The sequence below is a fragment of the Sus scrofa genome, chromosome 16 (assembly GCF_000003025.6).
Source record: "Sus scrofa isolate TJ Tabasco breed Duroc chromosome 16, Sscrofa11.1, whole genome shotgun sequence".
NCBI lineage: Eukaryota > Metazoa > Chordata > Mammalia > Artiodactyla > Suidae > Sus > Sus scrofa.
Window position 1 is genome coordinate 20,433,003 of NC_010458.4, and position 23,196 is coordinate 20,456,198.

General features: G+C 45.1%; 2 protein-coding genes across 2 annotated transcripts in view; both read left to right on the forward strand.

Moving 5' to 3' along the window:
* Positions 1-2,844, forward strand: part of RAI14 (retinoic acid induced 14) — a 167,119-nt gene extending 164,275 nt beyond the window's left edge. Inside the window, 2 exon segments of the mRNA NM_001128462.1 lie at positions 29-94; positions 1,046-2,844. Of these exon segments, the coding sequence (NP_001121934.1) occupies positions 29-94; positions 1,046-1,123 (144 nt within the window). The 3' untranslated portion in view covers positions 1,124-2,844.
* Positions 8,251-23,196, forward strand: part of TTC23L (tetratricopeptide repeat domain 23 like) — a 50,317-nt gene continuing 35,371 nt past the window's right edge. Inside the window, 5 exon segments of the mRNA XM_021076626.1 lie at positions 8,251-9,643; positions 10,659-10,733; positions 15,409-15,557; positions 15,560-15,594; positions 19,242-19,365. Of these exon segments, the coding sequence (XP_020932285.1) occupies positions 10,666-10,733; positions 15,409-15,557; positions 15,560-15,594; positions 19,242-19,365 (376 nt within the window). The 5' untranslated portion in view covers positions 8,251-9,643; positions 10,659-10,665.

Genomic DNA, 23,196 nt, shown 5'->3' on the forward strand with positions numbered 1-23,196 from the left:
TGAACATTGCCAAATTGTCTCTTTCTAGGAATGCAAGAAGCAGCACCAGGAAGTGATATCAGTTTACAGGATGCATCTTCTGTATGCCGTGCAGGTACGGTGTCTGGGGATCCTAAGGAGGTACCACAGCAAGTGTTGCCCAAATGTCCATCACGAAACCAGGAGAACAAATGAGAATTCGAGGAGACAGCTTTTCACTGGAAAGCTTTAAAATGCCTTGTGCTTTGCTCTGGCTTTTGTGTCCGGAGCCCTGTGCCTGTTAACCTTTGTTGAGAACTGAGGGGAGGGTATGGCTGTCCCCCCCACCCCACCCCGCATCGGGAGAGGGAGCCTAGGTGTTTTGTTCCAGGCAGGATGATATTCTCAGAGCTGCGGGCACCATGTCACTCCCATGACTGTTGGTGCCCTGGCTGGCTGGGCTCACATTTGCAACCCAAGACCCCAGGAGCTCTTTGCCAAGGATTCTGGTGGGAGACCCAGCCTCATCCTCCTCTGGAAGAAAAAGACTGGGGCTCTCTCTTTGACTCTCTTCCTCCTAGAGATGTGGGAACGGGGCAGAGCTAACATTTCCTTGGAAGATCAGGGGGTGAAAGCCAATGACCCAACCACTGTCTCATTCCCTGGGTGACACAGAGTCAGGAGTTAGGTTCTAATGAGTGTGGTTTTGTTTGAAACCTTTTTGACATTTATTTTTCTAACAAGTGGTTTAGTTTTTCAGCTTTCAGCCTCCCCTCTACCATCTATCATTTTTCTGCATGTTCTGTTTTTTGTTATTGTTTGTTTGTTTGTTTTGGCAACAAACAAACAAACAAGTGAGATCTCAGTTCCCATACCAGCGATTGAACCCAGGTTGTAGTGGTGCAAGCGCGGCATCCAAACCTCTAGGCCACCAGGGAACCCCCTATTTTTGCATCATGAAGCACCTGTGGGGCCGAAGCCCCTTTGTTCACCTCCTTCCCCCCTTCCCTGGTATCCTGTGGAATTTACATCCAAGCCATGATGTCATATGTTATTCTAATGTGTGTCTCTCATTGGAATTTCCTAGGGCCAGATGGATGAAGATGTCCAAAAAGTACTGAAGCAAATCCTTACCATGTGTAAGAACCAGTCCCAGAAGAAGTAAAGCCGATTCCTTGGCAGGACGCTGGGCCCTTGTTGTCCACCCTTGTGTTAGACCTGGAGTTGTTGGCAACCACTGCCCTTGTTCTCCTTGGTGGGGTCACTGTGACCCACATGATAGAGCTTCTTCCCTTCCCCAAAGGCTTCTTTCTGAGGACGGGTCCCAGGAGAAGCCTGTACTCCCAACAGCTTAGAGACTCCAGAGCAGCAGAGGTGAAAGGCACTGTCAAGCCCTTCAGATTTCAGAGCAGGGATCAGCCACGCCCAGGAGCCCTGTCCCTGTGCTGGGGCCGGCATCCTCCTGGGTCCCTCCCATGACCGAGGGGCTGTGCCGTGCAGCACAGCAGGGCTCTTGCTGCTTTTGGGTCCCATCCCCAAACATGACTCAGTTTTTAACCAAATTCGTAAGGCACTAGCGATGCCGTGCGTGCTTTGAGCCTGTGGATTTAAAAACTCTGGTTCCACCTTTTTCCCCCCATCTGCCTTGTATTTCTCATCACCCTGCGCCTCCATCTTGGAGTCTGCTGAGCGCTACGAACTTAAATATGAAGCTGAAAAACAAAAGCAAGTTGTCCTTAAAAGTTCTTTTTAAGTAAATCGCTGACCTACTGCAAATTTTCTATGCAAACTGGCCTCCTGCTGTTGGTTATCCAAGAAGCTCAGGAAATCCAAACATTTGTGTTTCAACAAGGGACAGTAAACTGCATGTTTACAGCCAAAAGAAATGCCTCCTAGTTTTTAACCTCAATTTTTTTAAGTGTTTTGTTTTTTTTTTTTTTCTCTACAATATTTTTATCGGCTCTTCCAGATGCTTTCCTATCTAAGTCCCTAAATAAGTGAAACTTACATTAGACTGTATTAACAAAATACTTTTTAGGTAATCATGCTTAAGACTTTTTAAAAAAATATAACCTTTTCCTCAGCGGTTTCAGCCATAACAAAAGGTGGTTTTCTGCTCCAAACTCATTATGAGCTGCCCCTAGACTTTCTGCGATCGTGTTCTCAGAACGGTAGCACAGCGCTTTTACCAGCTGATGATTTTTGAGTGCCCCCACTCTACCAGCATGTGTAGGTTATCTCTGGAAGGACACTTAGTACCCGTTTTTCAACTTTGAAAGGAAAAAAAAAATCCTGGCAAACATTATGGTGCCCAGGTGAGGTCTGGGGAGACAACATTTCTGGTTAAAAATGTTTCTCACTTGCTCGGAGCTTCCTTTACGGCCTGTCTTATGGAGGGACGTCCGCGGAATACAGAAATCCCTAAAGTCGGGAACGGCAAGTGTAGGCTGGCTCTGACGGGGCTGCCTGGGCTCCCAGGCCACCTGGCAGCATCGGGTGACGTGGTCATCTGTATTGGACGAGGACCAACAACAGGGAAGCAGAAATGGCTTTTGAGCTTGGTGTTACTTTCTCTGAAGCTGTTTATAGTTCGGCAATTTCGAAAATGCTCCAAAGAAGAATGTGAAAGGGCTTTCTGTCACAGCACTTAAGAAAACACACAACCACCCCCCCCTCCTGCCCCAACACAGAAATGCTGCAGAGTGTAAAACTTGAGACGTTTCGTAGGACCCCTGACAAAGTGTAGCCTTTGATCTTGTTTCAGGATTGCATATTTATTACAAGTACTCTGGTTAAATATTGAAAAGTTATATGCTGTAGTTTAGCATTTTGCCTTTGTAATTTACAGAAAGTATTGCAGAAAATAAACATCTGTTTCGTTTTGCATCTCTGTTGTTGATGTGGGCGCCTCTGCAAGCATGCCTGTGTGGCTTCTGAAGATCAGCTCGGTAGCATTTCAGGGCAGTGGTTTTTATAACCTGCATTATCCTCAGCCGGTGTTCACAGTCCCTCACACAATGTGTGATGTCATTTCCGTTCTCTAGCTCCTGGGGTCACCTTGAACTTTGTCCCAAGCATCAACCACTTCCGGGCTGATTCAAAATTACCTCTCAGGAGTTCCCATTGTGGTTCAGTGGGTTAAACACCCAACATAGTGTTTGTGAGGATGTGGGTTTGATTGCTGGCCTCACTCAATGGGTTAAGGGTCCAGTATTGCCGCAAGCTGCGGTGTAGGTCACAGATGCGGCTTGGATCCCGAGTGGCTGTGGCTGTGGCTAGGCCAGCAGCTGCAGCTCTGATTCACCTCCTAGCCTGGGAACTTGCTTTCATTTGCCGCAGGTGTGGCCCAAACAAACAAAAATTGCCTCTCAATTGATAGTCTTTAAAAAAAAAAAAAGATTTAAAAGCTTACATTAAATTTTTTTTTCCTTTTTTGGGAAATACGTACACATGGTTTTTAAAAAATCAAACCCATTCTCCATCACATTACAAGGATAATTTGTTCCTGAAAAAACTCCAGTAGGGTGAATTCTTGCAGGGAAATCATAATTAAAACAGCAGATTGACAGTGAAATGGGTACAGCTCTTTCAGCAGCTCACATTATTCTTCATAACAACCTAACAACCATCTCCCTTCATTAAAGCCATTTCCCTTCACTCACAACACCATTCTACTGCCTCTGCTTCAGCTCCCGTGGCCACTACATACCATATACACTTATTTGAAGCTTTAGTCATCACAACCCCAGGGGAAAAAGGACAAAAGAAATCAATGAAAATAATGCAAATGGTGCATGAGGTGATTACTGTTTTAAATTATCGAGTGCATGCACCCCAAAAGGAAAACTCCAGCCATTCAGATCAGATGATTTCTTGGTGACACTCAAATGAGCACTTAACCTGGATAAATCCAAAGCAGTCTTCTTAGATGGAAAGAACTGCCTCATATGCCAATGTCAGGATATAAAAAAAACTTTCAGAGTTCCCTTGTGGCTCAGTGGGTTAAGGATCTGGTTTGTGACAGCAGCAGCCTGGGTTGCTGTTGTGCTGGTTTGATCTCTTCTCTGAGAACTTCCACATGCTGCATGTGCAGCCAAAAAAAAAAAAAAAAAACCTCATACTGTGATGATTAGATATTACAGAGTATAATTGTAGGGTAAAGGATAAACTGAAAATAAATCTCTCCTATTCCTGATTCTTAGTTTACCTCCCCAGAAGCAACAGCTGTTTCTTGAGTGACCTAAGACATTTGATGCCTGTAAGTACATGTAGGCATATCTTTTACTCTCTTCGTGTGTGTGTGCTTTTAAGGGCCTCACCCATGGCATATGGAGGTTCCCAGACTAGAGGTCGAAACCGAGCTACAGCTGCCATCCCAAAGCATAGCCACAGCAATGCAGGATCCAAGCTGCATCTGCAACCTACACCCCACCTCATGGAAATGCCAGATCCTTAACCCTCTGAGCAAGGCCAAGGATCGAACCTGCAACCTCATGGTTACTAGTCAGATTCGTTTCTGCTGCACCACAGCAGGAACTCTTTACTTTCCTCCTAAATACAGAAACTGTATACACTCTTCTTGACCATACTCTTTCCAGTTAAAATATCTAGGAAATTGTTTCTTGTCAGCACACACATCTCATCCTTTTTAACTGCTGCATCGTATTCCACAGTTTGGTTGTGCTACATTTTATTAAACTAGCTCCTTGTTGATGGACATTTAATCTGCCTCCAGTATTTTACATCCCTGAAAATGATGACTATCCTATGTACGAATGTGTTTATGCATATGTGTGAGGATTGTTTGGATAATTTTCAAATTGCCCATTTTCACATTAGCTTCCATCATGTGATACAGGAATGCAGAGGAAAAAAGTAGAATAGTGCACGGATCATTACAGTAAGTGAGAAAGAACGGGCTTTTTCTTCACATTGGTTTCATAAGAGTCATCAATTGTTTTTCTTACATAAACTTTCAGACAGACTCCAAAGACTTTAATAATTAAACCCACCCCTTCTTAAGATAAACACATCATATGCCGTATGGGGAAGATGCACTCAGAACATGTTGACACACAGCCATTCACAATGTGGCCTAACTGCAGGATGCTGGGTGCTGACGGCAGTAGAAACACCATCCAGCAAAGATGGGGGTGATGCTTTCTGAGCAAGGTTAAGAGAGACTTCCAGGAAAGAGTGAGCTGGAAAAAAGCAACAGACTAAGGCAGTCCCAGGAGCAATCTCTGTTCACCTGCTCAGGGCAGAGAACTGTTAAACATTCGGGGAGCGTGTGGCGTATTTGTGAATCAAAGGACAAGAGCTCAACTCTGAGGATCGCTGAAGTGGGCTCTAGGTGCTGGTTGTGGGAGCAATTGACATGGGTTGCAGCAAATGGAAAGGCTCCCTTGAGTAAATCCCCAAGAGATGGAGATGGGTGGAAGGGGAGAAAAGAGACATTTCTGCATGGTCGCTATAAACCAAGTCCCCAGAAAGGGAAGAAACAGTATTTTAAGAACTTTGACTTGTGTATCAGATTGATAACAGAGGATGTGAAGGGGAGAGAGAGGAGCAGGACACAGCCAAATAATGCACGCTTTTAGCAAAGGAGGTGGGTAGTAAATATTACTTATGTGTCACCTCCAGATGTTTTCTTTCTTTTATTGGTGTTTTTGGCTGAGCCCATGGCATTCAAAAGTTCCTAGCCCAGGGATCAAACCCACACCACAGCAGCCACAGCACTGGATCCTTACTGAACCACCAGACCCCTTAGCACTGGCCTGAGTCTGGCTGGAGGAAGAGGCTTTTTATCTAATTCACACAGGAGTCGCTACTTATTCTCTAAGCCACCTGCCTTTTTCTAATTTACAGAGCTGTCGTATCATTTACTAGCAGCCCTATCTTTTTCTTCACCTGGTAGGATAGAAACTCCAGGAGAGTAAAATCTTTGTCACTTTGCCATTGCTTCCCTAATGCTTAGAATGAAGAGCATCGGGCATGTAGTAGGTGTTCAAAAGGTATTTGGCCTTGGGTGGATGGACAGGTGCATGGAGAAACTCACAAGTAAATGGAGTGCCAAGAGTCTGTGTCACAATAAGAAGTTCCCAGGCTAGGGGTCGAATCCTAGCCAGGGATGCTGCGGGAATTCAGAAGGAAGGCATCTCGCCCAGCCTTGAGAGGCTGGAAGATGTGTTTTAAGAAATTACACAGTTCAAGAGTGTGTTTATTTGGATTTCCTTGTTGGGTTTCGCAGTTCCTGGGTTTGGAATAATTTGAGGACAATCACACTCGACTGGGGGGTCAGAGGAGTCTAGAAACACCCTCTAGACCTGCTTCCTCTGTGGCATTTCTGCAACAGCAATGCTCACCACAGGATCGATGGAGGGAGTGTGTGTGAACACGCTGTGAACGCACCGTCCCCAGATTACTAGCATTCCATTCCAGAGTTCCTGAACAGAACAAAAGCACACCTTCTACTAAGACTGGAGGGAAAGGGGTGGGACACAAACACTGTACAATGAAGAAGGGGAGCAGTTGTTGGGATGTGATGACCAGGGGCTGGAACCGGCTGAAACCAAGGTGGCTTTGAGAATAGTCTGTTCATGACCTTTAGCTCCTATACCTTCATTGGAATACTAAAAATCACTCCACCTTAGGCCATGGCAGTTCAAGAAGAACCATAAAAGGCCAAAAAGTGGGCAGTGGCCCGATTCCTGGAATATCCCCACCCTACGCTGAAATAGCAAGACTATTCCTCCCACTGGTTAGCCTATGAAATAATTTAATCCAGGGAGTTCCGCTGTGGCTCAGTAGTTACAAATCTGACTAGTATCCATGAGGATTCGAGCTCGCTCCCTGGCCTCACTCAGTGGATTTGTAGGAGAAAATGTCCCAATAAAAATGTAGAAAGGAGAGCCCGGCCATGATGACTAAGGAAAGTCGAGCCAACTGTCCCAACCACCCCTCCCCCACACATCTGCTTCTGTAAACTTGTTTCTGCATCTACTGCCTTGCCTGACGTCGCTCTGGTCCAACCAGCCAAGCATGGACCCGGCAGAGGTAGCCCATAAAAGCCTTGTGAAGCCCTTCTTCGGGGCTCAGATGCCGGAGAGCAGAGAGCGATCTCCTCTGAGCTTGCCGGTGTAATAAGCCTGAGTTCTCCAACTCTGCAAGTGCTCACTTGGGTTCTCGCTGGGTGAAAGAGCTGATACACTGCAGCCACAGGGGTGCGGAGCTAGTACACTAAAGCCAAAGGGCTGTCACTAGAGCTGGTATACTACAGCCACAGGGCTGTCACCAGAGCTGTTACGCTGCGGCGCAGGGCTGCTGGGCAGCTGCTGTTAACAGATTAAGGATCCAGTGTTGCTGTGAGCTGTGGTATAGGTTACAGCTCGAATCCTGTGTTGCTGTGACTGTGGCCTAGGCCAGTAGCTACAGCTCCAGTTCAACCCCTAGCCTGGGAACTTCCATATGTCATGGGTGTGGCCCTAAAAAAGCAAAAAAAAAAAAAAAAAAAAAAAAAAAAGGAAATTAACCCATAAAAACCTAGGACTCCAGGACTCCATGCTGTGGGGTCGCTCTCCCTTTCTGGGATGGTCCGCATTCTGCCTAAGGAGTATGTATTCCTCTAAAGAAACTTGCTTGCTCTTTACTGTGGCTCTCTAGAATTCTTTGCTGAGTGAAGCCTGGAAGCCTCACTTGGTGGCCCATTCTAGGGACTCCTGCAAGTCCCAGGACACGACCTCTCCTGCAACACTCTAAGTTTACATTTGCAGCCAAGGTTAAGAGGCAAGGAGAGGGGAAAAAAATGGCACAGAGGTTTAGCAGTCTAAGTCTTTTCACTTGATTTCTAATTTTACAAATGAGGGCAACTTGCTTCTGGTCAGAGCTAATTAAATGAAGGTGGAACCAGAGTGTCAGCTGTAGCAATGGGAATTTAGTGCCTGCTCTGGTACCACTTCACTTCACAAGGATTGCAAAGCAAGTGATCAGGAAAGAGAAGTTACATGGAACACACTTAGAAACAACCAGAGCCGTTTCCTAGCTGACAGAACATTTAAAGTTTTCAATTCAATGAAGACCAACTTGTAACAAGTGTAAGGGAAATAAGAGAAAAGGAAACCTTTTCATCCCCATACATGTTAAATTGTTCACAGAATCACAAAAATCTGTTGTTTACCCTCACAGAATTCTGGAAGGGGTTTTAGAAAGCCAGTGGTATAAGCACTCTCAATGTACAGGCAACAAAACTGAGTTCTCCCGGCTGTGACTTGCCCCAGGGCACACAGTCCAAACCAGAACCCTGACATCTTTGAAGCCAGGCTCAATGCTCTCATCATTGTTTGTGCTAAGGGTTCTTTAGGAAACAGAGTAAAGGAGGTGAGCTTCTTCCAAAATTTTAGCTCAGGACTTAAGGGTAGATTCAAACCTTAATATGCCATCCAGGTTTTACTTAAGAAACATTAAAGCAAACTCCTTAAAGTAGCTCCTCCAACCCAACTCCAGAAAGGTTATCTTGGCAATTTTGGATCAATAGCAATTAAAATTCAACCTCAGAACTGGAAAGAACAAACACTAAATGTAAACACCACGGGTCAAGTTCTTGGTAAATATTTTCCTTCTCTCTCTACCCAGCTTTTTTGTTTTTTTGAAAATGAGGACATACCAGTTCCAACTTGACTTGTCACAGGCTCCTAATTCATTGTGGGGTTCATGACAGTATTCTTGTGTTTTACAAGGTTGTTGGAGCCAGTGCGGGTCCTTTGGGTATTGACCACAAATGCCCTGCACCTGTCAGATCTGAGTTGTTACCACTGTATATATTTCATGCCAGTGAAGATGGGTGGGATAAGAATACATGGTGCATAACTTCGGGCTATGTGGTGTTTGCCAAATGTGTCTTCTACCCTCAAAAATATTCTCTGAACTGCTGATCATTAGCAGAGCTAGTGATCCATTTCTTAAGCTACTCACTTCCTGCAGGCCACTTCCCTATCCATGCAGAGCAACACAGTGCCACACTGTCAATAGTTCAATCTGAGCCTTTCCTCCAGGGCCCGGAAAGCCCCAACACCTAGGGGAACTGCGAGGGTGCAGGGCCCGTGGAGAGGCCCGCGGGGGTCACAGGGTGTCGCCGAATACAGTCCGGCAGGCATGTCATGTAGCAGCCTTAAATAAATCATAGAGCCCGACACCCTTTCCATCCTTCCGTGGGATTTATCTCCTCTTCCGCGTCTTATCTCCAAGAGGTAAAGTCCCTTAGAGAAAAACAATAGTGGACGGTTCAGCCTCAGCCGAGAAGGGTGGGTTGAGCCTAAGGTCACCCTAGTCTCGCCTGCTGGGACCGGAAAGCGGAGGGTGCCGTGGCAGCTGCGGTTGGCTGCAGCCGCCTGGGATTCCGCCTGACCGGAAGTGCCCCGCGTCGCTATGGCTACAGGCGCGGATGCTCTAGGCGCCGCCGGGAGCGTTCCGTTCCCATAGCAACCCCATTATCTCGGAGCCAGAACCAGGGCGGCAGGCTCCAGGGGCCGAAGAACCTGAGCGTCTGGCTTCCGCAAGGCAACCCTGCGGTGCCTTTAACGAGGCCCGCCAAGGTCAGGACGCTGAAGCCGCCCGAGGAAGCCGACCTGCCGGGCTGAGGGAGCCGGGAAGGCTAGCTCCGGGCCGTGGCTCTTCTGCCCTCGGCCAGGTACGCCGTGCGACCCCCTCGCTGGCTTTTCAGTCCAGAGCCTCTGCTGTCATGGCACCGCTCACAAGAAAAAGCCAGGGGAAGCTCGGACGGTGCTCAGAATGTGGCGTAGAGGTTTACGAAGTTAAGGCGAGGCTACTGCCGAAAAGAAGCGGTTTGCACTTGAGAGAGGGGTCATGGTTTGGTGTTAGAATTCAGGGCCAATGTGAAACTTCATAGGAACAGAATTTAGGAGGTTGAGAAGTCAAAACCCCTCGCCCTGGCCACAGTTTTGAAAGTAGAGATTAGAAAAACAAGTTAATCCTCCCTTCTGGTGTTTAGATTGTGGGTGTTGTGAAGCCGGAGTCAGAGAGCTACTCTGGGCTCAGGTGGGAGTGAGTGACATTGTGCAAGGTGAGGTGAGGAGCGACTTGGAGGGTATTGAAGTTTGGTATATAACTCAATTTGGATTTGATTTAAGCGGCAGGGATAGCCATGAGGAGTGAATTTAGCAAATAATTATAAATGAAATTTTTTGCCTGGGTTTCCACCATTTCCCCCATTAGCTAACGAGAGCAGCCAAAATATACACATGTGTTTTAGTTCCTTAATTAGGATCATCTACTAAATAGAATGCCCTAAGGATACAGAGAAGGATTAATAAGCACACTGTTAGTAGCGAGAGCTGATTTTCAGCAAAAATAATATCTGACTTTAGAAGATCATAGTTCTGATGATTCAGGAGCTGTAAATGTCCTGGCTTAAAGGGGTAAAAGGGCCAGGGATTTTGGAGGTAAGGTGGAGTGAAAATTAGATGGAAGAAATTTAATTAGGGATTTAATTTGGCAGATGTCTTTAATTTCTGCTTTCCAAGGTTTCCATACGTGAGTGTTGTGGGTGTAATCTATTTGTGGATTTAGGATGGGATATACATGGGAAGTTTCAGTTTAAGGCTAACAGCATCCAAGAAAGGGAAAATAGAGCAGACTTTTAAATGTTTTCTTCCAACGCTGACCTCACATGTGATTCTTGTTAGGAATAAGATGCGAGCCAGTCCCATCCGCATCCCAACTGTCAGCAGTGACACCGACTGGGATTTCTGCTTCCATCTGTAAGTACCACAGGACCTTAGCGTCACAGTCACTCACTGTCCTGAAATGCTGAGCCCTCCACTTACGGCAAACCTTAGTGAGAAGCTTTGTATGCATAGTATATGGAAGAGAAGATTGAGCTTCTGTGTTCTAATAATGGTTATGCCATAATAGCCATTTGTACTTTTGTGACCTATGCAAGATGAAAAACAAATGTTTTTTCCTAACATAAGGGAAATTTCAATTTTTATATAAAGATCAGTTAATTATAACAAGATGGGTAAAGTCATGGAGAATGAGATATAACAAAGCTAATGAGCAAATTAAAATTGTTTCACAAGGAGTTCCCATCATGGTTCAGTGGTTAATGAACCCGACTAGTATCCATGAGAATGCGGGTTCGATCCCTAGCCTTGCTCTGTGGGTTAAGGCTCTGGCATTGCCATGAACTGTGGTATAGATCGCAGACGTGTCTCGGATCTGACGTTGCTGCGGCTGTGGTGTAGACTGGCAGCTAGCTCCTCTTAGACCCTAACCTGGGAACCTCCATATGCTGTGGTTGTGGCCTTAAAAAGACAAAAGACAAAAAAAAAAAAAAAAAAAAAAAATTGTTTCACAAAATAAAGAGACAATAAAGGGAGTTCCTGTTGTGGCTCAGCGGGTTAAAAATCTGACATGCTAGCATTTGGTTCTATCCCTGGCCTTGCTCAGCGAGTTAAGGATCCAGTATTACCGCAGGCTGTAGCGTAGGTAGCAGATGTGGCTAGGATCCAGCTTTGCTGTGGCTGTGGCGTAGGCAGGCAGTTGCAGCTCCAATTTGACCCCTAGCCTGAGAGCTTCCATATGCTGTGGGTGCGGCCCTAAAAAGAAAAAAAAAAAAAATCTCCAGACATTGCCAGATGTCCCCTGGGGACAATATCACCCTTGGTTGAGAACTCTTGCTCTCTAATAGATGCAAACTATTGCATTTGGAAGGGATAAGCAATGAGATCCTGCTGGGTAGTACTGGGAACTGTGTCTAGTCACTTTTGATGGAGTATGGTGGAGGATAATGTGAGAAAAAGAATGTATACATGTATGTGTGACTGGGTCACTTGGCTGTACAGTAGAAAATTGACAGAACACTGTAAACCAGCTATAACGGAAAAAAATAAAAGTCATTAAAAAAAAGAACTGTTGCTCTGTATTCATGCTATGAGTAGAAATACAATGAAAGCCACAAATGAGTCGCACATGTCATATTAAAAATTTTACTAGTAGCTATATTAAAAAAATAAAAACAGATAAATTTAACTTTAATACTGTATTTATCTCAGTATATCTAAAATATTATATAAAATAATTAATGAAGTATTTTATATTTTTTCTTCCCATTAAGTCTTTGAAATTCAGTGTGTATTTTATACCTGCAGCACAGCTCAACTCAGATCAGTGACATTTCATGTGCAAAATGGCCCCACATGTGGCCAGTTGTTAACCTATTAACATAATGCTATACCATCTCATAAAATATCTTAAGGTTAAGGGTTATATACATTTAAAAATTGAAGTTAAAGATGTAGAGTGCTCAGTAGAATATCTTAGAAATAATCAGATAATCCATATTTCATTTTACTAGTCAGAATTCATATTTATGATGGCAACATATAGAGCCAATTAAATCCTGGCAGATTTAACCAGCCTAATCTTATTCTGACTATTCTAGCTATCCAATCGGGCAGTATTCTCCAGGCATCTTGTTATTATTATTATTATTTTTTGGCTGCACCCACAGCATGTGGAACTTCCCAGGCCAAGGACCAAACCCATGCCATAGCCACAACCTGAGCTGCTACAGTGACAATGCCAGATCCTTAACCCACTGTGCCACAAGGGAACTCCTCCAGGCATCTTTCTTACCTTTCATAGCAAGATGTTCAAAGCTAGTTCAGGGCTTCACAGTCGCAAGTCATTTGTCAAGACTTCAATGTTTCTTCTTCCTTTGAGGCCCTACTATTGAAGACCATTGCCTTTGTTCTTAGATTATTTTCATCCAAGGCTGAATTTTAAATATTTAGGGCTTGGAGTTCCCATTGTGGCTCAATAGATTAAGAACCCTATTAGTATCCATGAGAGGATGTGGGTATGATCCTTGGCCTTGCTCAGTAGATTAAGGATCCCATGTTGTCACAAGGTGTGGTGCAGGTCACAGACGCAGCTCGGATCTGGTGTTGCTGTGGCTATGGCATAGGTTGCTAGCTGCAGCTCTGATACAACCCCTAGACCAGGAACTTCCTTATGCCACAGGTGTGGCCATAAAAAGCAAAAATAAATAAGTAAAGCATTTAGGGCTTATGATTTTTAATATCCAAAATCAGCAATGTCCTCAGTGACCTCAATAGATTGAACTTCTGCCCCAGGTCTATGAAATATGCAGCCTAAGAAAACCTGTCAAGGAATTAAGTTCTCTTTCTGTGAGTTTTCTTTTCTTTTTAGGGCCACACCTGTGGCACATGGAGCTTCCCAGGCCAGGGGTCTAAGCAGAGCTATAGCTGCCGGCCTACACCACAGCCACAGCTACGTGGGATCCAGGCACCACAGCTCACAGCAAGCTCAGATCCTTAACCCACTGAGCAAGGCCAAGGATCGAACCTGCAACCTCACGGTTCCTAGTCAGTTTTGTTTCCTCTGCACCATGACGGGAAGTCCTCCTGTGCATTTTCTTGAGTTGTGATTTCTTGACACAGTTTCCCTCTATCTTTTTAGGCATCCTAACGATCTTACACTTTGTTTTCCCATTCATTTGTTCATCATTTAACAAGCCATCATTTGTTTTTACTGTGAGCCAAGTATCAGGGTCCCAGAAACAAATGAGACTCAGCCCCAGCCCTGGTGGAGTTTACCTGCTAGACGCAAAGAAGACTCAGAAGCAAAACAAATTTAGACCATGAGACAATAGAGTAATTCACACTCTTGTAGGAGTTGGAGGAAATTTTTGCAAGCCCTGTAGAGGGTGTTTGTCCTGCTACTCCAGTGTAAGACTTCCAACAGAGGTGACATTCAAGCTGAGTCTTGAAGGAAGAGTATGGAATTCACCGGGCAAAGAAAAGGCAAGTTTAGCACCTATCTTCCGATCACATTGCCTTGCCAGCCTTCCCCAGCTTTTCCATCGAGTCTGCATGTCTTCTGAAAGCACACTTCTGTTTGTGGGCAGAAGGCAATCATGCTTGGGCCTTGGCCTGAACCTGAAGAAATGTTGCTCTTCTGTCCACATAACCTGGTTTGCCCACATGCCTAGATAAATAGAGGTTATTTAGAGCAAGACTCTGGGTGGATGTTAACATGTCATTTTTTTCAAACCTAGTTTGACATTTATTTTCCTTCTGAATTTTCCTTTTTATTGTTTTTTGAGAGCAAACATTTATTGCTTAATTCGATAGTGGAAAAGGAAAATAAATTTTATTCTAAAAACTAGGTAATCGTTGAACTTTTAAAAGCTGTATGAATACAAAGAGAATTCCTTTGGGGGACTTAGAATTCATTACAATTTCTGTTGTTGCTCTTAAGATCTTAGAATTCTATATCTTCTGGATCACTTTATTGATTTTCTGGTAGAGTTAGGCTATGGTTATCTCTTTTGACTCGTATCTTTATCATACCGATTATGTTCCGTATTGGGGTGTAGAGGTGGGCAGAGGGTGCTGGGGAAGAGGGAGAAGATTTTTAACCCACTCAGCCCTTTCTCAACCCCCTTTCTTCCCGCTAATATAACTGAGAAGGCCATTTCTCTTATGAATCTAGACTTGACTCAATGTGGGTTCCCTCCCTTCTCCTTGATGGGACCACATCCTCATTAGTTATTATTTATGTTGAAGCTTTTAAGAAATGCAAAAGAGAACCTGCGAAGTTCTGACCTCAAAATATTAGTTCCCTCCTAATTTCACTACATGTAGTTTTCCCTGATTTGGATCAGACTTTTAGAATATCGAGAATCTTGGAGAGCTTCCAGTTTTATACACTCAGGTCATGGAGCTAATAAAATAAGAATAGCTAATGTTAAAATAGCATTTATTAATAAGCAGGCACTGCGCTAAGCGGTTTATGAGTGTTATCTGATTTAATCCCATAACCTCATCAGGTTAGTATTCACACTGACTTCATTTACAGAGAAGCAAATTAACATGCACTTAGGATCATATGGTTGGTAAGCAGCAGAGCTGTGACTCTGCCGTAGCTGGATGGCCCACTAAATCTGCTTCATTTGAACCACCACACTGCTATTCTAATTATGGGCTTTGTGAGTTATATGTGTTTACTATCTAGCTCTATTCTTCAGGTCTATTCTATTCTATTTTTTGCTTGTTTAGAGTCGCACCTGTGGCATATAGAAGTTCCCATGCTAGCGGTCGAATCGGAGCTATAGCTGCCAGCCTACACCACAGCAATGCAGGATCTGAGCTGTGTCTTTGACCTACACCAAAGCTCATGGCAATGCCAGATCCTTAACCCACTGAGCAAGGCCAGGGATCAACCCCAAGTCCTCATGGATTCTAGCTGGGTTTGTTACCACCGAGCCATGATGGGAACTCCTCTTCAGGTTTACTTTAGGGATCATATCCCTAGCCCCCAGCTGGGAGGGCTCTGCCCTTCAGTTCTGCCTGGTTTGAGAAATGCAAAAGTCAGACCTGATTCCATGTCCCTCTCTGGTATCCACAGGTCACAGCAAACCAAGACCCCAGCACATGAGCGAACAGATGAGCTGTATTCCACCAGTGGGTCTGGAGAGAGCGAAGAAGACAACGCTAGAGCCAAGAAGGAGAAGGACATAGGCCCTATGTCTCTTCCCAAAGAGAAACTGGCCCAATCCCAAAGAAAATAGCTCAGCTGATCAAGGGAAAAATGGTAAAACAAAAACTCACTACGTTTCCTATTTAAAAATATGTCTATGACTGGAGAAGCTGTTCCCTAATTGCAGATTCAAGCCTGTGAAGTAGAAAAAAGTTGTTCTATTTCTTTATAAGTGAGAGAAAACAGAGCAGAGCATAGTTAGGTAGCCAGCTGCCGTTCTGACTGCACATGGGTCACTGTGCAAGCTTCCTTGGAGCATTTGTGCTCCTGGCTTTCAACTAAAAATTAACATTTGGTTCTTCTTGCTGCTGCGTGATTACCTTTAATTAAAAAACATTTTTTGATTTCTCCTGAAAGGTTTCAGGATATCATCTTTGGGGTAACAAGGAAGGCCAGGAATAGTGAGGCAGAAGGCTGAGAACAAGGGTTGCCAGGCAGAGTCTAGGCTCAGGCCTGGCAAGGGTACCGGAAGATGCCTGTGGTTACAGTAGAATCATAAACAAACCAGAGGACTGGAAGTGGGTGGTCACAGCGGAAGTCAGAGAATCCAGGTATCCATTTCTAAGGGCAAAGCAATGACTTGGGAACCGGGAGCTCCGAGCAAGTGTTTAGCAAGTGTTCAAAATCCAGGAACTGAAGAGAGCATGACAGTGATCCTCATTATTAACACACAGGCACCAGCCTGCTCCCAGAGCAGCACCTATCACCAGAGGAGCTCATACACTGACCTCCTGACTTGCTGGCCATTCCTGGCCAAGGGAGAAAATGATCTTAAAGTACATGTGTGAAACAAAAAGTTGGAGTTCCCCTTGTGGCTCAGCAGAAACGAATCTGACTAGTATCCATGAGGACACGGGTTCGATCCCTGGCCTCGCTCAGTGGGTTAAGGATCCAGCGTTGCTGTGAACTGTGGTGTAGGTCACAGATGTGGCTCGGAACCCACGTTGCTGTGGTGTAGGCTGGCAGTTGTAGCTCCGATTCCACCCCTAGCCTGGGAACCTCCATATGCCCTAAAAAGACAAAAAAAAAAAAAAAAAAAAAAAAAAAACTGACCTGACACAAAAAGTCTGCAGGTGGCTTGGGAAAGGCTGAGAGGCACCTCAGAGGGATATGGTAGAGGCTGGTACCTCCCTGGGTGGATATATCTGTAAATCACCCAGAAACTTGCAAAGGCCAATCATCCTGGGCTGGATCCATTAGTCTGTCATACACCCAGGCTAGAATGATCACTCCTAGGAAGACAAGTACCAGCTGCCCTGGAGTGCAAGTGTGGGCTTTTGAGGCTTGGCACCTCCTTGACCACTTGGATAATGACAGAGGTTTAGATTTAGGAGTTAAGTCTAGCCCCGCCCAGTGCTCTCAGCCCGGAAGGGCGGGGGGATTGGTGGCCGCAGCAGCAGCAGCAGCAGAAGAGCTGGGCTGAGCCCTGTTGGTTGTCTCAGTTTCCCCAGGGCAGGAAATGTGGGGGTGGATGAATACAAAATGTCCAGAGCCAGGGTGGAACTCGAGACTTGGCACTCCCATTCCAGTGATTTTTCATGGTATTATGCCTCTTCCTCAGAATAGAACTTCATATTTCCTGTGTAGTCAGCCCATGGAGAACTCTCAAAAATTCGGGCTGAGTGGATTGTTTTAAAGCATGAGGGAAAAAGCTCCTCCAACATCGTTCACTTCTGTGTCTTTGAGCTGGGAGCAGTGACGCGTGAGGTTAGGAAGGAGTCGAGGATCAGGAGGGAGCGGCCCTCGGACCACTGGGTCTGTGTGTTATTATTCTGTGGGGGGGTTACGTTCAGGTAACACACAGCTTTGATGCTGACTCACTTTTCTTACAGTAACTCCATGAGGTAAGTGGTATAGATTCCAAAGAGGAAGGAAGCTGGACCTCAGGGTGATCTTGCCCCAAACATCACAGTCAGTAAACATTAGAACCAGGGCTGAACCTCCAGGCATTTGCGTCCCTGAAGTGCTGTTTGTACCTTGCCAGGAAACGAGTGTCTGACTCTGTCAATCAGTGCAGCCAATTGACAACTTTTGTAAAGGTACTGACATTCATGACTTGAAGATGCACTTCTGTGATTTCTGAGTAGGCTCTGCTTCTGAGTTCTACAGGGCCAGGGGCTCTTTCCCTCCATCCTCATCCTTGCCAATAGGGAGATGATTCATTCAGCAAACACTGAACGAGGACCTCTTCTGTGCACAGAGGAATAAGCTGTTCTTGAGGAACTTATTTTCTCTTTGAGAAGACAGATAATAGACAAAAAAATAATAGTTAATGCAATAGCAATGCCCTGAAGAAAAAAGTAAATTGGTAATAGATTAGCAAGTGATGAGGAGAGGCTCTTTTAGATAAGGTGGGAGAAAGGCCTGAGGTGAACCAAATGAAAATGACACGAGAGGAGAACGGTGTGTGAGCGTGTCCTAAGCTGGGAGAATAGCAGGCATAAAAGCCTGGAGTTTGAAATTAACTTACTGTGTTCAGGAACATTGGATATGTTTAAAAATTCATATGTTTAGAGGAGAGTAATGATTATAATAAACAACTACTATTTGTCACTACTGGGGGATGCTAGTGAATGAACTCATTATTTCGAAACCTGGGAAATAAAGGGAAAAAGTAAATCCTATATGCTGTCCTTCTAATATGAACTGTACTATTGGGTAACTGAGAAGTAAATGAGTGATTTCTTTTTATAAAGTTATTCCAGCTAACATAGGAGGAATGAATGATAGAATTAGGATATTAGCATTTTATAATCTTTTATTAATTAATTCAGAGTCGAGCCTTTATCAGAAAGAGACAATCAGAGTTTAGGGTGTCTTCTAATGGTAGAACACATGAAGTAGTTTTGCTTAAAAAAAAAAAAAAAAAAAAGCTAAAGGTAACCCAGCTCTTAAATCCAACAACCAGTATAAATAAATGCAGGATGGAGAATGGAGCAAGTGACACCATAAGGATACAATCAACAACATTTACATCTTTGGGAAATGCTATAAACCACATAACTTAGTTTCTTCAATAAGCAATTGCAATAAAAAAGAATTAGAAATGGAGATGGAACCCAGGGATAAAAAGAGACTCTGGAGACGGATCTCAGTGTGTGGAAAATCAAACTGCAAAAGACATGTTAGATTTATGAGGTTAATTATTAGATTTATGAGACCAGGTATTTGATAGTAGGGAATCCTTGTTAATATTTTTGTGTGATCGTGATTTTGTGGTTAGATTTCCAAGTCCATAGCTTTTGGAGGTACTTAAGGATATATGAAATGATTTAGTATATTTGATTTGCTTCAAATCATAGAGGAAGAGGTGGGCGTGTGAGGAGCCATAGACACGAAACAAGATTGACCGTGAGTAGCGACTGCTGAGGCTGGGTCACTATGCTCCATGCCGTTTTGGTGTATTGTTAAAGTTTTTGACAATAAAAGGTTGAAAGAAGTCACTCCAGCTCTGAAGCAGCAACTAGACTGTTGTGGGGGTGGCAAGAGGGGAGGCAGTTAGGAGGGGTTGTTGTGGTGACCCAGGTCAGAAGGGCTTAGTTTTAGGACTTCGGAATAATGTGGAGCCAACAGGACCTGATGGACTGGCTGAGGGATAGGAAGCAGGGGAGGAGAGATGACGACGACAGTGGACAAGACGTGAGCTGGAGATCAATCGTCTTCCTTTCCCAAAAGCCTAATGACTTGTTTGCTGTCTGCAGAACATCCAAGCGAACAAGGAGCTGATTCGCTGCGTCATCCTTTCTCGGATCATTTTTGGGGAAGAACACTGGAAATGCGCACAGGCGTTGGCCAGCCTGGCTTATGGCTACCTGACACTGAGAGGTACTTGGTCCCCAGCTGAGCCTGCGCACAACCACAGTGGGGGTGGGGATGACCGGGGGAGGGTCCGTCCTGTCCCCACCTCACACCTTGTCAAGAGGAGCGAGAGTCTGCGGATGGGGCAGGCCATGTGGCAGGCGTCTTAGACATAAAGGTAATGGGGGGAGAGAAGGCAGAGGACAGAAGACTGGAGAACAAGAGCTTTGGGAGTGGGTAGTGGAAGCAGAAGGAGCCAAGTCAGGGAAGCCAAGAGAGGAGAAAGGATTTCAAAGGGAAGTGCAGTGTGGTTTCATCAGAGGTTTCAGGTGGCAGATGAAAGTCAAATGGGGTGAAGGCTGAAGAGTCACCGGACCCACGGATTGGCAGCCAACCCGTCTCTGACACTTGGTTTTGCACTAAGGAGTATACTCCTTGGCCCCTGAGAGAGCCCAGATTCGGGGAGGCAATTTTGGAAACGTTTTCTAAAGTTCAGACTTGAGGTGATGGCAACCTGAACCTGAGAGGAAGGTACCAGAAGAGCTTGAGGGGAACATTTGTCTGAACCTGGGGCAGTCCAGACACTGCCTCCCTCTCTCTGGAGAGATCACTCTGGGAGGTCTGTGAGAGGAGGCGGGCCCTCATCTGAAATCAACCCTTTCTGTGAACAGACACAAGTAGACTTTGAGTCTTGCTTTTCCAGGGAGATTCCAGCTAACTCAAGATAGATACACAGGTCCCGTCACAAAAGATGGTGGAAACACCACCCCTTTCCCCGAATTCCCAGTTCTCCCTGCCACGTGACTGGAGAACCCCAGTTGGGTAGTAGGTTGGAGGGGAAGAAAGTTTTCCTGTAAAGGAGGTTTTTGTGCGTTTGTTTTTTTTCCTAGATGAAAAAACAACTTCCTGATGAAGTGCTCCCATAGTAGAACAGTGCCCAGATTTGAACCCAGACTTTCTGAAGCCGAACCTAGAGTTGTTTTAGAATGGGTTATGATCATGACCTTTCCTTGAGAAGGGCCCAGGGCCTCTCATTTCAAGCTTTACCCAGTCTCTTAAAGTCTGTGGTCCTTAGAATAAAACAACGAAAGCTTTGAAAAATCGCAAACCTTCAAGAGGGATGAAGTGCTTGCTGAACTCCACTTAGTTTTGTTGTCATTAATCCTGAAGCTGTTTTAAAGTGGATGGAATTTATGAGCCAGGCTTCCGTGCAGACAGGACGTAGGCATCTGTGTGTGTTCCCGCCCCGCCACACACATGCATGTTTTACGGCCATCAGACCTGCCTGCCTCATTTCCCTGGGAGCTTTTTCCGGGACTGGGTGTGGGAGGTCAAGCCTGAAGGCTGACTTCCCTCAATAAACCTATTTAATGAGACACTTGTATACGTGAAATGCCATGAAGAGGACTCTGGGAGCTGTGAGGTGCAGAAGGCAGTTTTTGCCTGCAGAGAACTCGTGTGGCAGGTGAGCTACACACATGGACACCTAAGACCCAAAGCACCAGAAGGCAGATGCCATGGAACTGATTTTAATACAGGAAGTTCGGTTCCTGGCTGAAGGTAGTAAGATTCAGGAAGAGGTGCCATGCAAGATGATCCCTTAAAAGTGAGCAGGGGGAGTTCCCTTTGTGGTTCAGCAGGTTAAGACCCTGACTGGTATCCCTGAGGATGTGGGTTTTTGACCCCTAGCTTGGGAACTTCGATATGCCGCAAGTCAGCCCCCAAGAGACCAAAAATAAAATAAAATATAATATAATAAAAATAAAAGCAGAGTGGGTAGGCAGAAGATGTGGTGGATGTTTTTGATGAAGAGTCCCAGAGGTGGGATTTCTAGCTTAAAAGATAAAGAGAGCAGCCCAAGAAATGGCAAAAAGACAAAAAAGAAAACAAACAAATAAAACAAAACAAAAACTGCTGAGAGGAAGGAGAGGAGAGGGAGAAACAGAAAGGCAGACCCTTAAAGAATGGACACATTAATGGAAGGGAATCAAGGACCTTGGTAGAGTGATCAAAGACTCAATCAGAGGCGTTCTTGTGTCTCAAGGGGTTAAGAACCCAGCATTGTCTCTGTGAGCATGCAGGTTTCGTCCCTGGCCTCACTCAGTGGGTTAAGAATCTGGCATTGCCACAAGCTGTGGTGTAGGTCACAGGCGTGGCTCAGATCTGGCATTGCTGTGGCTGTGGTGTAGGCTGCAACTGCAGCTGCAGCTCTGATTTGACCCCTAGCCTAGGAACTTCCATATGCTGCAGGTATAGCCATAAAAAGAAGGAGAAAAAAAAAAAAAAGACTCAGAGAAGATTTATCAAGGAGAACTGACTCAGTGCAGTGCCTTGGAAGCCAAGAGAAGGCCAAGCAGGTAAGGGTGTCTGACGCTGCTCTGGGATGGGGCTGCAAGAAACTGAGATGGCCTTTATCCAGCCTCAGGAGGTCTCTGAGGACCTCAAAAGAAGTGTTTTCTGCAGAAAGGTTGGAGCAGAAGCCAACAGGGGTGAGAGGAGGACCCAGGCCAGTGGACTACACTACATGCACTTCATGCCGCATATGACGGGGATGGGGCAGGGAGGAGGGTAGCTGGGGAAGGCAGAAAAGCCACATGAAGATAACTTTATAAGAGGAGCGAACCTGGGAAGATTTTAGGCAGTGAGGAAGAGCCACTTAGGGAGTTTTGAAGGCTTTAAAACATGGAGCAGTTGAGGCAGTGGGGTTCAGGAGTCCGTAAGAGAGGATGCGAGGCCTTCGTGAAGAGAGACTGTAACAGGCTGTTGGTTGCTGAAACAGAGTAAGGGACACAGGAAGTGGAGCTCTGTCACCAGCTGACCTGGCGAGAACCCTCCTGAGCCTAGGGCTTCAGTGGTTGAGAAAAGGGCAGGCTAAGAACAGGGTGGTTATTCACCTTGTGACCGCTCTTTCCAAGGGTTCAAGAAGGAGAAGACAGTAACGTGGACAAGCAGTTTCTGATCTTTTGCCTGTTATTAATGAAGCAGCGAGTTAGTCTGTTAGCTTGTTATTACTGGGAACCTTCCAAGTACCTGTGACTCTACTATAAGTGTTGCAAAATAAAGAAGCGTAGGGAGTTCTCTGATGGCCTAGTGAGTTGAGCCTCTTGCATTGTACCGCTGTGGCTCTGGTTGCTGGTGTGCGGCCTAAATTCAATCCCTGGCCCAGGAATTCCCACATACTGCCTGTGTGGCAAAAAAGAAACAAACAAACAAAAACAAAAAAATGAGAACCTGAAATAAATGTTGCAACTCTTACTAAAAAAAGAAAAAGAAGCCTAAGTCCTCCTTCTCTGTCTCTAGACGCCTTCTCTGTCTAGTTGATTAAAAAGTTGGTAGAGGAACAACAGGGAATGATAAAATGATCTGATCTGCAGGAAGCCTGGTACCTTTCTGAAGTGAGTGGGCATTCGAAAATGCAGCCTTTCATAGAGATTCTTTGAACAGGGTTTTGAAAAATGTCCAAAGTACCTAAGGAGAAGCATAATAAACTGTTTAAGAGGAATGGACCCTGGTAGTGATGATAACAATAATGCTAATATTTATTTCAACTCATTCCTATGTGCCAGGAACTATTTAATCCTTTTTTCACAATTAATTAAATTAATCCTTCCAAGGAGTTCTTGTCTTGGTGCAGCAGAAACGAATCCGACTAGGAACCATGAGGTTGTGGGTTCGATCCCTGGCCTTGCTCAGTAGGTTAAGGATCCGGTGTTGCCACGAGCTGTGGTGTAGGTCAGCAGACGCAGCACGGATCTGGCGTTGCTGTGGCTGTGGTTTAGGCTGGCAGCAACAGTTCTTGTTAGACCCCTAGCCTGGGAACCACCATGTGCTGTGGGCACTGCTCTAAAAAAGACAAAA